The sequence below is a fragment of the Mesoplodon densirostris genome, chromosome 2, assembly GCF_025265405.1.
Source record: "Mesoplodon densirostris isolate mMesDen1 chromosome 2, mMesDen1 primary haplotype, whole genome shotgun sequence".
Classification (NCBI taxonomy): Eukaryota; Metazoa; Chordata; class Mammalia; order Artiodactyla; family Ziphiidae; genus Mesoplodon; species Mesoplodon densirostris.
Genome location: NC_082662.1, coordinates 11,798,702 through 11,816,334, shown reverse-complemented (window position 1 = coordinate 11,816,334; position 17,633 = coordinate 11,798,702). Strand labels below are relative to the sequence as shown.

Sequence of the window (17,633 nt, the reverse complement as noted above, 5' to 3'; positions counted from 1 at the left end):
TTTCAAGGAAGAAGCTAAGTTCAAAGGTTTGCCTCCTGTGGCGGTCACGTTTCTCTTTCTGCAGACTGCAGACACATAATGAGAAACAGGACAGAATGCTTCTGAAATAGGAGCACTGGCAGACAGAACTTCCTATAGCTCCAGCTGGATTGTATTCAAGAGGAAGGTTCTCCACTCACTCAGGTTCCCAAACCAGTCTTTTAGCTACAGTCTTTCCCAGCCAAGTCAAGAATCTGGTGAATTCCCCTGAAGACTTTTTTGGAGTCAGGGAGAACACTGTTCGGGAAAATCAAACTCCAATTGCCTGGCGACACCTGGCCCAGCATTTATGATGACACTGGCCCTGTTGAAACCTGTTTCAGGAACGGACTTGGCAGTGTTCCAGAACTCTGTTACCTTATGTGAAGATTCGAATTTCTCTCCACTGTGGGCACCTCGGTCTCCACCTAAGCTTTCTTCCTTTCTCTCCTTTCAGAAGCTGAGGTGTCCTGCTCCTGCCTTGCACTCACTTCTCCATCCATCCGATCCCTTCCCGTCCTCTCCTCTGGGGCTGTCTTGCCTCAATCATTCCTACAACCTTTCCTCATCGATTTAATAAAGATTTATCGAATGAAAGGGCTGAAGGTGGGAAGGGGGAAATTTGAATATGTTTTACCCCCGCCTGATAGAAAACAAATCGAGAGACCACGGGTAGTGTGGAGGAATTCCCTTTTGTGCTGGGATGCTCACGTAGATGTGCCTCACTGCCCACTAACTGCCAGGGTGCTGAAGGGAGTGCTCATATCTCATGCCTCAAGTGGTTCACTGCCGTAGTGGACAGGCCGCAACCCACCTGGCTCTTCTGGGAATCTCCCTCCCAATCTGTCGGCCCATTGCTGTGGGTGGGGCTAAGCAATCAACCAATCACACTCCCTGGACATACTGATTGGTTCAGTGGTGGGGCACGTGATCCAATCAGAGCCAAGGAGAACCAAGAAGACTTGGCTGGACACCAGGATCTGGAGTGACCTGGTGGGACTTCAGAATGCAGCCAGCATGAGGGAGTGGAGCCCAGACATGGAGAGAGGGAAGCTGTTTATTTATTTTTCAAATTGTGGTAAATAACCTGCAACATAAAATTTATCATCTTAGCCATTTTAAAGTATACAGTTCAGTGGTGTTAAGTATAGTCACATTTCTGTGAGATGGATCTCCAGAACTTTTTCGTCTTGCAAAACCTAAACTCTATTAACCATTAGACAACAACTCCCCATTCCCTCCGCCACCCAGCCTGTGGTGACCAACAATTTTTCTCTATGAATTGGACTACTCTAAGTACCAAGTACCTCAAATAAGTGAAATCACATGGTACCTGTCTTTTTGTGACTGGCGTATTTCACTTAGCATAATGCCCTCAAGGTTCATCCATGTTGTAACATGTCAGAATTTCCTTCTTTTATTTTATTATTTTTGTGTGTGTGTGGTAGGCGGGCCTCTCACTGCTGTGGCCTCTCTCGTTGTGGAGCACAGGCTCTGGACGCACAGGCTCAGCGGCCATGGCTCACGGGCCCAGCCGCTCCGCGGCATGTGGGATCCTCCCGGACTGGGGCATGAACCCGTGTCCCCTGCATCGGCAGGCGGACTCTCAACCACTGCGCCACCAGGGAAGCCCTTCCTTCCTTTTTAAGGCTCAATAATATTCCACCATACAGTTTAGAGTGTATTTTGTTTATCCATTAAGCGTCATGGGCACTTGGGTGGTTTATACCTCTTGGCTATTATAACTATGCTGCTGTGAACATGGTGGGGAAAATAAGGAAGCTGGTTTTGAGCACTGGCTGGGGTGCTACCCTGAAGTGCTCCATCCCTGAGGCTGGCTAGAGCTGGTTTCTGTTGCTTGCAGCACACAGAGCCCGAACGATAGGGCCCCTAGTGGGAAGGAGCCAAAGATGTATAAACGCAGCAGAGACTCCAAGCTCTTCGGGTATAAAAATTTAAAAATAAAGTTGTTTTTTTTTTTTTCTCTGAAGCGTGTTGGTTGAGGGTAGCTTTAGTTGGATGGTTAAAGTTGGTTTTCTCTAGTTTCCTGGCTTGCTTTATCAAAGGGAAGGTCAAGGTTTTCTCAGAAATTGCTGCTGGTAACTACAACGAAACAGGCAGGGAGAAAAGCAAACATAAGAAGAAGACTCACATTAAAAGCCAGCTCTGGGCTGTACAGGAAGCATGGGGTCAAGGTCAGTTATCAACAAGTCTATTTTTATTATTGATTTATTTTAGATTTAATTCTATTTATTTTTGTCTGTGTTGGGTTTTCGTTGCTATGTGCAGGCTTTCTTTAGTTGCGGCGAGCGGGGGGCTACTCTTGTTGTGGTGCGCAGGCTTCTCCTTGTGGTGGCTTCTCTTGTTTCGGAGTGTGGGCTCTAGGCGCATGGGCTGCAGTAGCTGGGGCACATGGGCTCAGCAGTTGTGGCACGTGGGCTCTAGAGCGCAGGCTCAGTAGTTGTGGCGCATGGGCTTAGTTCCTCCACGACATGTGGGATCTTCCCAGACCAGGGCTCGAACCTGTGTCCCCTGCACTGGCAGGTGGATTCTTATCCACTGTGTCACCAGGGAAGTCTTCAAGTCTGTTTTTAGAAACTTTAGTTTAAAAATACACGCTAATGCCTTTTCTCTTTCTTTGTGTCTGTTCTCTGACCATATGGTATGTTGCCATGGTTGGGTTTTTTGTTTTGTTTTTGAGGTAGCATATGTGATACTCCTGATTTCTTTTCCATACTACCTTTAAAACAGCAGGTTGGGGGTTCCCTGGTAGTTCAGTGGTTGAGAGTCCGCCTGCCCATGTAGGGAACATGGGTTCATGCCCCGGTCCGGGAAGATCCCACATGCCGCAGAGCGGCTAGGCCCGTGAGACATGGCCGCTGAGCCTGCGCGTCTGGAGCCTGTGCTCCACAACGGGAGAGGCCACAACAGTGAGAGGCCCGTGTACCGAAAAAAAAAAAAAAAAAAGCAGGTTGTCAACCACCTGGATTAACCATGACCACATCCACGGCTGAAATTATATTAGCTTTAATAAACACGGGTCAATGATTTACTCAAGAGATCACTATCCATTTTTTTTCAAATTATCTACTTGTTCTTTGTGTTATTTCTCCAATATCTGCTTCTAACCCTGTAAAGAGTATAAGTTGAACAGGAGACCCTAAAAAAAATTCAAAGTAGTTTGCACATCGAGTGCCTACAGTACACGTGAATTCTGCCAGGACGCCCTGGAGCCTGCAGAGAAGGTGGAAACTTAGACCTTGCCCTTGGAGAGCTTGTTATGTGCTCTGCCATTTGTAAGTAATTGTGGACAATACAAAGGCTATGAGCCACTGTGTAGAGAACCCACAGAGGTGCCACAGACTGTGCTGGGCACTTAATGCATGTGGTCTCATCTGATCTCCAGAATAATCTTGGAGGAGGCATTTTACCCCTCATTGTGTAGATTAAGAAACTGAAGCTCAGAGAGGTTAAATGACTTGCCCAACGTCTCACAGCCAGGAAGTGGTGACACAATTTGACTCCAATACCTGTACTCTTAGGACTTCTAGGTTACTCGAAGTCATGATTTATTACCTGCTTTCCATACTCACAAACGGATCTTAGACGATTGGTTAGTGAATGATAGGATATTTTCCAAGTTAAAAAAAGGAAATGAACATTAGATGGTGTGAAAAAACACAAGACATCGCATGGGCTACTTAGAAATGGGATTTTCTAGGAACACTGACAACTGTCTTATGGAAGTGTTATTCATCTGTTACATGCCACACCCTGGAAGCAGCTCAGAGGACCCCAGCCTCCATCCGGGAAGACCTGTGGTATGTTCACTGCTGTACCAGAGGAGTCCTGGGCCCAGCTGGTACCTGCTCCCGAGAACCGATTGTTAAATGTCCAGGAATTTTGCCAACTGGTTGATAAACACAGCCATTAATAAGAATTAACTTACATAAGTTTACAATTAAATTATATCAGAAACAAAGGTTATACAAACTTAAAACTCACCCTTTCCTAATTATTTTACTCTATTTTATTATTACCTATGCTCTTGAGGTTATTTCACTGTACTATATGTTTCTGTTGGAAATGTTACATAGTAATGTGTTACCACACTTCTCTTTCCTTCTCTGTATTCAGGGCTGTGTCATTGGGAGCTTGAAACTGACCGTGGAGGGAGTATTACACCATAGAAATCAGGAAATGTTATAAATGAGGGCTTGGTTTTTAAAAAGTTTTATAAATAGGTTTAATAATGGTGGTTCATGTAGAGCTTGATTTTGATTGTTTGTTTGTTTTGTTGATTGCCTAGACTTAAGACGGTAATGGAGAAAATGTTAACAATGCAGATTATACAAAAGCATGTTGTGTCTTAGCCGTTATGTTATGAGTAGAGCAAAAAATTGGGGAAACGTTCTTCCAGTATTTAAAAATTATTCTCTGATGCAGCAACAAAGTCACTCATGTCACTGATGAACATGTGAAGTTCTAACGTCTTTCTTTTTTCACCTGTATTATTCATAACTACAAAATATCCAAAAATACCCACGAGTGCTCAGGTTGGGAACTCTCTCATTCGTCAACTGCAATGAGAAATTGGCTATGGATACAAGAGTTCACCTAAAGTCAATGAAAGCATGCTGTGAGACTCAGCTAGCTATATAGAATTTACAAGAAAGAGTACTGTATATCTTGTTACATGGAAAGACTGTGCTACACATTCTTTATATCAGTAAACCTTATGCTGTGCATCCATGTACTTTACTTTTTCCAGAGAGCTGGTCATTAAATATTTACCAGCCCATTGCTGGCTGTGCTGGCACCCAGCAGAGTGCCTGCTACTCATGGTAGGTGTTCGCTGACTGAGCTGAACAGTTGGCAAATGGAGTGTAAATAAAAAGCACTTTGATTCTGGGGCTGGGATGGGGAAAACACATGCTAAGCCTGGCGCATCTTGTAACAGCAGAGAGTAAGGAAGTGCCCCAAACGAAAAGGTGGGGAGATGCTCAAGGACACAGCAAGCAATCTGAAAGAGCTCCCAGTGGCCAAGGCTGGAAGAATTTGAGCGATGAACCAGTTAATGAGTATTGGATGATAACTCAAAGTGTAAAATCAGTATACATGGATCCATACTGACATAGATACATTAGTGAGTAAGTACATAAAGGAGGGAGAAGAGACCGGCTTCCTTACAGAAGAATTTAACATACATAGATGTGGAGCTTAATTCCCATGGTCTGGAAGGGCCTGGGGGGTAGGGGTGATGGTGGCGAGCAGGGACACTGACCACAGCATGGAGGAGCCATGGACCTGGAAAGACAGAATGGAGACTAGAAAACATGGCCAGTAGATCTCAGAAGCCAGGAGAGGGTGCTACTTGGTGCCAGGACAAATGGCCTTTATCTCAACAGCTCCCGGGGTGTCACCGTAACTCAGAGACGGGTAATAATTCTATGTCCCCAAGAAAAGGGTAAATCATGTACGGGGTTTCAGTGTGAGAAATCAGGGTTATACATTTAGAACACAGAACCGCCAAGTTATACATTATTTTTAGGTTTTGGAACTTAAAAGAATTAAGTCCCTTTGAGCTGTTCAGAAAAGCCATTCGTTTGGGGTTTTCCCAGCTGTGTTAAAGGAGATCTGGCCCATCTAATTTTCCCATTTTCTTGTAAATCTTCAATCTTACGGTTTTTCCTTTCCTTTCAAGTTCTAATCAGCTTCCTGGTCAGTCCATAAAATGGGAAATAGAATCTAATGAGAAAACAGCCGGATTTTTGCAAATAGCTTTTGCTACCCCTAGACTTGGCCTGCTTCAATTCGGTCTTGCCAGTTAGAGAGACAGAATGAATCAATGAATGAATGAATGATCATCAACTAAGTTTAGAGAAGGAGCAACGTGGTTCTGGTTTGGTAACAAAGGGTGTGGTCTGCCAGAGGAAGCAGGACGCGGCCCGGTTCCTGGCCGGGTCCGGGTTCTCTCTCAGCAGGATGCTAAGGGTTCAGCCCGCGCTCCCGTCTCCACCTCCCCCGATGTCATCTGCATCGCCTGTAGACATCTGGTGACAACACAGCCTCAGGGGTCCTTGTGTGTGAGTTTTTGCTGCGGAGGCCGAGCCTGAGGCTGCCTGCTGCCCCGTGCCCTCCACTTCACTGGTCTCGGGAAATCGCCTTTGATATAAAACACCCAGCCTCAGGAGTTCTCATCATATCATTAAGTCCCCACAGGACCTGTAAGAGCACAGGGTAGAGGAAATCCTGCAAGGTCAGGTAGGAGATGACAAAGCTTGACCAGAAAGAGGTTTTGTTCTGAAGGGCACCACGCTCTCTGGTCATTCACTCAGTTGCCGGCTCCTCAACCCCCGGTACAGTAAAGCCACATCCTCCTCAAGAACGGGCCCTATTCAGAGGTCCCAGGAATGTTGAAACACCACCCTTCTTGGGGATGGACAACTAAGGCCCTGACTCTGAGCTTCTCATCACACCTGTTCACCACAGGAGAGAAATGAGCAACTCTGCTTCCTTGGAGACTGGCCTGGGACTTTTCCAATGGAAAAGTGGATTATTCGTCATTTTCCTACCCCCACATCCCTAGTGGCAAATCCCGTTAGGAAGGCTCCACTTAGGCAATAGGAATGCTTCCTAATGTCATGGACATCTTCTTTGTTTTTGCCTCCCCCACATCCATTTCTTCCATCTTCTGGATGGGCACCTTAATTTTTTTGCAGGGAAGACACCCTTTCCCTGACAATCCTGAGTCCATAGAATTCTGACCCTTCCACCCCAGGGGTGAGACCATAACCCAGGCCTGGCCAATCAGAGCATTCCTGGCCCCTGGCCTCAGGGATTGGTTCAGGGGAAGCCACGTGATCCAAGCCAGTGTCAATGAAGATGCTGGCTCTTTCCCTGGAACTGCTACTTTGTAGGATGCTGGGGCTGCTGCTGGCCACTTTCCTACAGGTGAGGCAAGAGTCTGTCTGAGATTGGGAAGCTAACAGGGAAGAAAGAGTCAGATTCCTGACCATGATTTGGGCGCCTGGATCCAGCTGGGCCTAAGCTGCAGCTTTTGGCCTTTTCAGTTCCATGAGCTTTTTTTTTTTTTTGCCTAGGCTAGTTTTAGTTGGTTTTCTGACACTTGCAAAAATGAAATTTCCTGGACAGTATGCTTATTGAGACTTTAGCATAAGCATCACTATGTACTCAGAGTGAAAGTTGTTTTAAAGGTTATGACATGCTCAAATAAAACCCACCAGACTGTCATCATGCACCAAATTTACCTTTCCACTTATAAAAGTAAAGCAGCATCTCCAGAGAAGAATGATTTAAGACCAAGGAACCAATCATAAGACAAGTAGTAAAACGCTGCTTAGAGAAACTTTGATAGATAAATAGCTCTCTAGCTACAGCAGGCTTCAGACTACAAACCCCAAATTTCTGCTTCAAAAGTTACTCAGGGAAGACATTCCATAGTTTCATTTATTTCGTTTTTTGGCCTCGCCGTGCACTTGTGGGATCTTAGTTACCTGACCAGGAATTGAACCCAGGCCCTCAGCAGTGAGAGCACTGAGTCCTAACCACTGGACCACCAGGGAATTCCCAACAGTCCACAGTTTTAAAAGAAAACTTTCCAGTTGAAGAAACAGGCAAAATTTGTAATATGCATCTGTTGTATATATAATAGGTTAATGTCTAGTATATTTATCAGATCCATGTCAATGTAATTATATTATTACTATATTTGCAAATGCATATATATGTGTATGTATATTTAGAACCACATATTTCCAGCTCTTTTTTAAAGAGCTATTGAAAAGACTGTTCAAAATTTAGTTTTCCAGCTTGTCTCTTTCTTCTTATTCCTCAGTAAACTTAAGCAATTAACCAGCACATTTCCTGGCACACAGTAAGGCTCAATCTGAGTGAATTCTTTCTCCCCAGCTCCCCCCTCTATTTTAAGTTCTTCTTTTAGAAACCAAGTCAAATGAAAGAGGCAGGACAGCATAGTGTTCCAAGCAGAGGCTGGTAAACGTTTTCTGTAGAGCCAGACAGTAAGCATTTCCAGCCCTGTGGGCCATAGGATCTGCCCAGCTTACTCTGCCCTTGTAGCCCACAACACAGGCAATACTGAAATGAATGGGATGGCTGTGTTCCCAGGAAACTTTACAAAAACCGGCGATGGCCCGCACTTGGCCCTGGGCCATACCGTGCCGACCTCGGGTTAAGAGCTTGGGATCCGGCGTCACACAGACTCTGGTCCGGCTCCCAGCTCTGCTCCTTCTCTGGGACCCTGACGAGTGTGTCATTTCTGTGCCTTGTCTGGAAGACATAGGGATACTAACAGCCATTTCTTAGTCTGTGAGAAGTGGGTGAGATAGTGCACGTGAAATGCTGGGAACACTTCCTGGTCCATAATAAATGAGTATAAAACATTAGCCATCAGGTATGATCACCATCGTCAAAACAGAAGAAGAAAGGGGGCAACTGAATTTGTCCAGGAACCGCAGCCATATCCCTGGTAAAGAGTTAGTGGGTGGACTTCCCTGGGCGCACAGTGGTTAAGAATCCGCCTGCCAGTGCAGGGGACAGGGATTCGAGCCCTGGTCCAGGAAGATCCCACATGCCGCGGAGCAACTAAGCCCATGGGCCACAACTACTGAGCCTGTGCTCTAGAGCCCGCGAGCCACAAGTACTGAGCGCGTGAGCCACAACTACTGAAGCCCACGCACCTAGAGCCCATGCTCCGCAACAAGAGAAGCCACCGCAATGAGAAACCCGCGCACTGCAACTAAGGGTAGCTCTCGCTCGCCGCAACTAGAGAAAGCCCGCGCGCATCAACGCAGACCCAACGCAGCCAAAAATAAATAAATAAAATTAATAAAATAATTAAAGAAAAAAAGTTAGTGGAGCCAGGGACCTCCCTGGCCGTCCAGTGGTTAAGACTCCACGCTTCCAAAGCAGGGGGTGCAGGTTTGATCCCCGGTGGAGGAACTAAGATCCTGCGTTAGTGCAGCCTAAAACTAAGTTAGTGGAGCCAAACAAGCGAGGAAGCCAGATAACTGAAAATGCATTTTCTTCTATTATCAGTGGCTTTCGTTTTTACCCACATAATGAATCATCCCCTGTCAGCGTGTGAAATTGCAGGTTGGACTGGGGATTGCAAGACCTTCCTTAACCTCTGGGCAGTGAAGGACCTGCCTGGGCTCTCACGGCCCCACGATGCTTCGTGCTATTAGGAAAAGCCTCCAAAAGACTCAGGAGAGCTGGCTTTTAATCCTGGCTCTGGATCTATAAGACTGATGCCTAACCTTGGGGAAGTCACTGAAACTCTCTGAGCCTCAGTTTATGCCATGATAGGGGTGGTCCCAGGGACCTCTATAAAAACAACTGAAGGGGGAAAGGGGACCTGGGATTAATGAGTAGCTCCTTGGCAGACATTGGAAATTGAAGCTCAGAAAGGTAAAGTCAGTTGCAGCTGGCATTTCAACTTGGCTCCATCCAACTCCAAAGCCCTTGCTTTCTCGATTGTGTTCTGCAGAGCTTCCCCATTAAAGCAGCAAGGAATATTGGCCGACAGAGGGCGCTCTTCTCACAAGACAGGAAGTCATGACATTGCAGGGACAGAAGACAGTATCCAGGAGCCACGTGTGAGAGTCTGGCTGGACTGGGAACAGGGCAGAGCAGGCTACAGGGAAGGCCAGACACAGGCAGTCATGGGGATGGGGGCTGCCGCCAAGGAGCTGTCAACCCCCTCATGGAACAACTCGGCACGTCATTTGTGGCGCCTGGCTTCCTTTTTCATTCTGACCATTTCCATGAGTTTTGCCGTATTTCAGAACAGAGAAAGACATGATTGATACATATGGGTGACGTGGGTTTCCTTACTCAGCTGCCTTGTAAGAACGGCGCCACTGTGACTAGCACAGCTTGTTTCCACACCTCCTTTCCCAGAGCTCAGAAAGCACGAGTAAAGGCAACAACACACAAAACCTACAACACGGCGGCACACCTGACTCTGGGACTTCAATTTCCCACGCCTGGTGCCAAGACTCTATGGGATTAATCAACGGTTGCTTCAGGGCATTGCAGATGGCCCTGCGGGTTATCTCCTGCACAGCTTCATTGGGCGCCATCCACATGGACTACGTTGTGAATGGTGACCCTGGAGTTGTGCAACATGGCAGCCCTAGGTAATACTTTGATGAGAGAGCTATAATTTACACAGTATGGTCCTGGGGGCTTCCCTGGTAGTGCAGTGGTTGAGAGTCCACCTGCCGATGCAGGGGACACGGGTTTGTGCCGCAGTCCCGGATGATCCCACATGCCGCGGAGTGGCTGGGCCTGTGAGCCATGGCAGCTGAGCCTGCACGTCCAGAGCCTGTGCTCTGCAACGGGAGAGGCCACAACAGTGAGAGGCCCGCGACCGCAAAAAAAAAAAAAAAAAAAAAGGATGGTCCTAGGCACAACCTGGCTGCCAATGCACTTCGTCAAACAAAAGTTTTTCTTCATATTTTTCCATCTTGTATGTTATTCTAAGGGTAATTTATCTGCAAATGTATTTATCTGCTAGCGGGGGCAGGTCTTGGGAGGTTTCCCTGTCCAAAAGGACACTTACAAAGGAGGCATCTTGGCTGCTCCATGCTGGTTTGCTTGACTCTAAAGCTGAGGGTTATCATGTGCTTATTAGGTGCCAGACGCTGGACTAAGCAATTTACGCACTTTGCCCACTTCATACCACAGTCACTCAAGGTGGTAGGAACTATTGTTACAGGAGTGGGGACCGAGGCTCTGAGAGGTAGATGATTTGTGCACGTCCCGTATAAAAGCCGGTCAAGAGCAGGGCTGGGACGGCGCTGGAGTCAGCCTGACCTCCGGGCACGTGCTCTAACCACTGTGACATCTGCAAACACATCTGGATTCCTAACCGCCCCGCACCTCCCCCCCCCCCCCAATAAAATGCTGTCACACCCTCCTCTATTGGTTAGGGTCACCACAAAACCTGAAATACATGCTTTCATTTGGGAACTCTTTGTCGGGAGAAGAACAGTCCTCATCATACTTAATCTGTATGATATCAGGGCAGTCCTCCGTGGAAACTCCATCCAAGGAGGACACACAGCGCCCTCACCAGGGACCCCAAAATCAATTGGAAACAAGAATATGCCGGAAGCAAGACGGCCACAAATTTTTTAGAAAAACTGGGCTTCAAAATATTTGATGAGAGATGCTCTTCAATACCTCTCCCTTTTTCCCCTCTTCCTTTCTCTTCTTTTAAACAGCCAGCAGGTTGGGGTCATCAGGAAGTGGAATTTGTAGGAAGGTGTCAGTCAGTCCACAGGCCGCCCTCACACGGATGCTGCAAAGGACCCCTCCATGAATATGAGCGTCATGGATGGAAGCTTCTCAAGCTGGGGACGCCCCGGCAGAGAGCGCTTTTGAGAAGATGGGGTTGGGGAGAGTCCTGCAAAGTGCCCTGGGCACAGGCCAGGGGAACACTTGTGCAGCTGCCTGCAGTCAAGCGAGGAAAGAAGCAAGGTGCAAGTGCGTGTAGGAATAAGAATTGAACAAATCCGTGTATATTCGAGTGACCGTGAGAGTATGCTTTCCTCGGTGTGAAAACCAGTCAAGGCTACTGCTCCAGCTAGCATCAGACTAAATGGTTTTCTCCCCTCCTTTTTCCACAAGTGGGGATAGTGTTTAATTTGCACTGACTAGCTGTGTGGCCCTGGGGAAATTACTTAACCTCTCTGAGTTTCGGATTCCTTGTCTGTAAAATGGGGATCATGGGAGAACCCATCTCATAGGTTGCTGTGAGCGTGAAATAAGGGAGAGCAGGTGAATTGCTTAGCACAGTGCTGTTCACGTCAGTGATTCCTCCTGCTGCTCTCCTGGTTTCTCTTCTTACAAAACATATTCTTCCGTCTTATCTACTCAAGGTTAGAGGTCGTCATCACTTTTTCCCACAATTATATAAGAAGCACCTTGTAAAATAAAGTCCCCATTCCATAGTTGTACACACGTGTTCATAACAAACTTACTCAAAATGGCCAAAAGGTGGAAGCAACCCAAGTGGCCATGGATGGATGAGCAGATAAACAAAATGTGGTGAATCCATACAATGAAATATTCAATTGGAATGAACCATGTGGATATCATACTAAGTGAAATAAGATGATCGCAAAAGGACAAACAATGTAAGATTCCATTTATATGAGGAACCTAGAATAGTCCAATTCACACACACAGCATGGTGGGAGGGGAGGAAGGAAGCAGGGGGTTTGATGTGATGGGCTTAGACTTTCAGTTTGGGAAGATGAACAAAGTTCTGAAGATGGATGGGGGTGATGGCTGCACAACAGTGTGAATAGATTTAATGCCACTGTGAACTGTACACTGAAACATGGTTAAGATGGTAAATTTTATGTGTATTTTACCATAATTTTGAAAATTAAAAGTTAAAAACAAACCCCAAAATGAAATACCTCCAAGGTTTCTCCTACGTTTGGGGTGATAGAAATGTATGAAAATGTTCTGAGAGCAGGTTGTGGTGATGGCTGAACAACTCCATCAATATATTCAAATTGATTGAATTGGACACTTCAAATGAGTGACGTTTCTGTTATGTAAATTGTACTTCAGTGAAGCTGTTAAGAGCAAGCAAGCAAACAAACACATTCTGTGATCCGGAGGAAACTTTGGAGGATGAAGGAGCTGTTCACTGTCTTGATTGTGGCTATGGTTTCACAGTTGTACACACATGTCAAAGCCCATCCACTTACAGACTTTAAACATGTGCCGTTTATGGCATGTCAATTATATCTCAAGAAAGCTGTGTTTGAAAAAGGCAGAACAGTATTCCATATATAAATGAACTCCTTATAATATATTAAACTCCTTATAATATATTAAACAATATAATTTATTAAACAATGCCCCCTTTGGATGGAAATTTAGGTTTCAAATTTTATGCCCCTATCAATAATATTTCAATAAATATCTTTGTAGGAAAAAAAAAGAAAAAAATGCAGATATTATTTGTTGCTCCCCTATTCTTCTCCCCACAGGCAAGCCACAGAGTCAGAATTTCCCAGGGAGGGGGCCTGGGAACCTGTAATTTTACTGAACATTCCTGAAAATTTCTTGGAATCAGACATGTTGGGGCACATTGAATCAAACTTCATGAACTTGGATTTTCAGGCTTGGGAGTGTGAAATCCCCTTTTCTTTGATCCCTAAAAAATTCTGTAGGTGTTCCAGACAAATGATTCTAAATTTCGGTTTCCCTCCTATTGGCGATGCATCAGAATCATCAAGGAGCTTGTGAGAATGCATATTCCCAGGCCCTACTCCCAGGGAGAATGTGTATGGTTGCCAGATTTCGCATAAATAAAGAAATGAATAAATCAATATATAATAAACTATAGGGTGTCCGTTAAATCTGAATTTCAGATAAACACCAAATAATTTTTTCAGCATAAGTGGTTCCTTGCAATAGTTGGGCCACACCTGTACATAAAAATTATTTGTTGCTTATCTGAAATTCAGATTTAACTGGGTGTCCTGTATTTCATCTGGGAATCCTAAGTATGAGTCCTCAGGCCTGGGGTGAAGCCCAGATCTGCACTGTGGGTCTGCTCCCCACGTGCTTCTGACGAGGGGGATCCTTAGAACCCATTTTGAGAACCCCTGATCAGGTCAACACCTTCTGGGTCAGGAGCCCCTCCTCAGGGCGGCCAGTGGATCCCAGTGCATCCCACAAGTGAGCACACTTTAATGTTGGTCCAAGGAGGAAAAGGGGGCTGAGAAGCAGCAGGAGAAAACTGCCCCAGATTTTCAAAGCCAAACGTGGTGGATGCGGTGTCACGGGCCCTGCAGCCTGAGGGTCGGTGCTGATCTTCTCTGAGTGAGTATTTAAGGCTGCCTAGGGGACCCACACCCCAGGATTCTGTCTAGATTCTCTAAACTTTATTTATTTATACCCAGCCTCGTCCCAGAAAGGACTTTAAGCCTCGGAGGTCTCAGCCCATGCAGCGTTCTTGGTGCTGGCGAGTGAGGTTAACACACCATCTCGGTGGGACACACACTACAGGTATTAAGTGTGTTCTCACCACGAATGGGCATTATTCTGGGAGTTTTACAATGATAAGCATCTCATTTAGCCCTCGAGATAAGCCTGCAAGGTCATTGCTGTCGTTGGCCCCATTTTGTAGATGAGGAAACCGAGGTTCCGAGGGGTCCAATGGCTTGTGCAAGAGCGCACCGAGTAGGCCAGTGGCAGAGCTGGGGTTCTGACCCAGGACTGTGTTGCTAAGCAGCCCCCATCCTGCCTCCCTACTGAACCAGATACTTCTTGTGACTGAGCTTTGCTGGGCGAATTTTGGCTTACGTTCCGCTTAAGCTGGGGCCATACTTTAGGTCCTGATCCCGGGAACATTTCTGATCCGGCGTGATAACAGCTGGCAGGCCTTGAGCGTCTACTCTGGCCAGAGACTTTGACTTTTTGTACATAGATACTCTCTCAACGCCCTGCACCGCTGAGAAGACCCAGACCCAGGCACGCAGAGAACCCTGGCCGAGGTCGCAAAGCTAGGAAGTTGCAGAGCACTGATCTGCCTAAAAAGGAAGCATCCATCTCTGCATCTTCAAAAGCACACACCTGCTTTCCACCTCCCCTCGCCTACCTTCACTTTTCAGGAAAACGCTCTCTCTCCGGGCTGCTCGCTAGGCAACCCTCGCAGGTAATTCCATGAAATGCCCAGAAGAGGGCGCGAGGACTCGCTCTCCCCGGGCACCCACGCAGTGGGGCTGAACTTCGCAGAATCGCGAAAGCAAGAGTGACGCGCTCCAGACGAACTCCACCTGTGGCCGTACCCGAGCCCTAGGCTGCACGGAAGGTGACACAACACGGCACCTCTGCACCGCCCCCCCACCCCGGCAGGGGCCTGTACTCACAGAGGCTGGGTTTTCGATGACCAGTTCGTAGGTCAGCCCTCCGGACCCAAACCTCAGAATGTCTCCGGGTAGGAGCTTCACAGCCACGTTCTGAATGTGGCACTCATTGACGAACGTGCCGTTGCAGGAATTGAAGTCGTGGAGAACAAAGCTGCTTTCGGCCTCATTATATTCAATGAGTGCGTGATGGTTGTCGACGTCTGCAGACTGAAATGCAGAAGGGGGACAGTCAGAGCCAGGAATAACAGGAATAACAAGGAATAACTAGTGCCACTGACACTGGGTGCCCCAATGTGCTCACCACTTCATCTGGCTGGATGGTCACTGCAATCCTCATTTTAAGAGGAGGATGCTGAGGGTCAGAGAGGTTAAGTGACTTGCCTAAGGCCACACAGCTAGTGAGTGGAGGGTCACCAGAGCCTGACAGCAGACCCAGAATAGATGCCCAGTTTTGGGGTAGGGCGTCAGGCAACACAGAGGCAAGAGGGAACTCGGGGGGAATTGGCCAGGAATTGGCCACTTGATAGTTCTCTGATCCCATGCAAGTATCCTTTTGGTTGTCCTGAGTGGCAAGACAGCAGAAATGGCCCAACACAAACCAGAAAGTTCAGTTGGCAAGTGACAACTGTCCATTTACTGCAAGTGTTAAAGTTAAGGGGAGGTTTTGTAATAATTCTTGTTTTCATTTGTTTCTTCTATTCATTTTTAAAATAACATGTTTTTTGTAATAATGCAGAAAATGAGAACTACAGAAAAACACAAAGAAGACATTAAAATCACTTAGACTCCCGTCCCCCAGAGGCAGGCACTGAGAACACGGTGGTTCACATCCTTCCAGTCTTTTCTCTATGCTTACAATCTTTTTTAAAAGTTTAAACACCATTGAGCTCACACCACAAAACATAGTTTTATAACTACCTTTTAAAAGCCTTGGTGTACAATGAAGGTTTTTCCCATGTGAATAATTATTACTGCTGCTTCTTAAAAGCTACTCAGAATTTATCTAACCAAAGATGATCTATTTTTCAATAGGGGCCCTGGTGTGACCCCATTTCCCCCAAAAGAGAGAGACCCCAGACAGAGAATTGTCAGTGGGGTCAGAAACCTCCTGTGGAACCACGTTAATAAGAAGAATGAGCAAAACTCGGCACCAAGGAGGAAATATCACATCGCCCCTGGCCCCGGCGCCCTGGACTATGGGCTGCAGGGCACGTGCGAAGTCTTCTGTCTCCTCAGGACACTGCCTATGAGCCATCCACTCCAGCCTGAGACTTTGCAACTATTTTCTAAGTCACTCTTCTCAGAGTGCCTCATCCAACTTTCATAGAGAGTACTTGGAATTAGAAATCTATACTAATGTCCCACAATATAATTATAACCAATAGCTTTTATTAATAATAGCTTTTAGTATATGAATAGATAATAATATAACTGCATATATTAGTAGAATATATTAATGACACATTATGTGTAATTACACAAATGCCAGGAAATTCGCTAAGTGCTTTACTGCATTATCCCGTTTCATCTTCACAATAATTCAAAGGGATACTTCCTCATTTCAAAAAATTTAATTTTTATTGAAGTCTAGTTGATTACAATGTTATATTAGTTTCAGGTGTACAGCAAAGTAATTCAGTTATACATATATATAATATCTATTCTTTTTCAGATTCTTTTCTATCACAGGTTACTGCAAGATATTGAATATAGTACCCTGTGCTGTACAGTAGGTCCGATAGTTACTCGTTTTTTAGATGAGGAAACTGAGGCATAGAACGATTAAGTGTGCCCACAGTCAGCCACTTTGACTCGCTTGGCTTGTTCCCAGGTTTGCCTGATTCAAATGACTGTGCCTTTACCCACTTTTCAAATTCCTACCAAACACTTTGGCACTTAAAATACTGGAACACAAGAAGAAAGCAGGAGTAGCTCTATTAATTTCAGGCAGAGCCAACTTCAGAGGAAGGAAAGTTGTCAGGGATAAAGAGAGCCGATACATAGTGATAAAGGGGTTGATTCTCCAAGCAGACATAACAGTCCTTCATTGTATGTACCCAACAATAGAGCATCAAAGTATGGAAGGCAAAAACTGATAGAACTGCAAGGAGAAGCAGATGAATCCATCATGGTAGCTGGAGACCTCAACAGCCCTCTGTCAGTGATGGGCAGACCCACCAGGCAGAAAATTAGGAAGAATGAAGTTGAACTGAAGAGCACTACCATCATCTGGATCTAACTGGCAACCACACAGCTTCATCCCACAGCAACAAAACACACATCCTTCTCAAGTTCCCATGGAACATTCACCAAGCAGACCACATTCCAGGCCACGAAATATACCTCAACAAATGTAAAAGAATAGAAATTATGCAAAGTATGTTTTCAGAACACAATGGAATTAGGCTAGAAACCAATACCAGAAAGACAGCTGGAAAATCCCCAAATATTTGGAGATTAAACAACACACCTCTAAATAACAGATGGGTCAAGGAGGAAGTCTCATGGGAAATAAAAAGTTATCTTGAGCTAAATTAAAATGAAAATACAAACTATGAAAATTTGCAAGATGCAGTGAAAGCAGTGCTTGGAGGGAAGTTTATGGCATTGAAGGCATACATTTGAAAAGATCTAAGCTTCCACCTTATGAAACTAGAGAAAGAAGAGCAATAT

At 45.8% G+C, this 17,633-nt stretch overlaps 1 protein-coding gene across 1 annotated transcript in view; it reads right to left on the bottom strand.

The window, feature by feature from the left end:
• The window catches only part of LOC132502414 (forkhead-associated domain-containing protein 1-like), a 94,628-nt gene that overhangs the window by 55,593 nt on the left and 21,402 nt on the right, over window positions 1-17,633 (bottom strand). Inside the window, 1 exon segment of the mRNA XM_060118329.1 lies at window positions 14,961-15,167. Coding sequence (XP_059974312.1) covers window positions 14,961-15,167 — 207 coding nt within the window.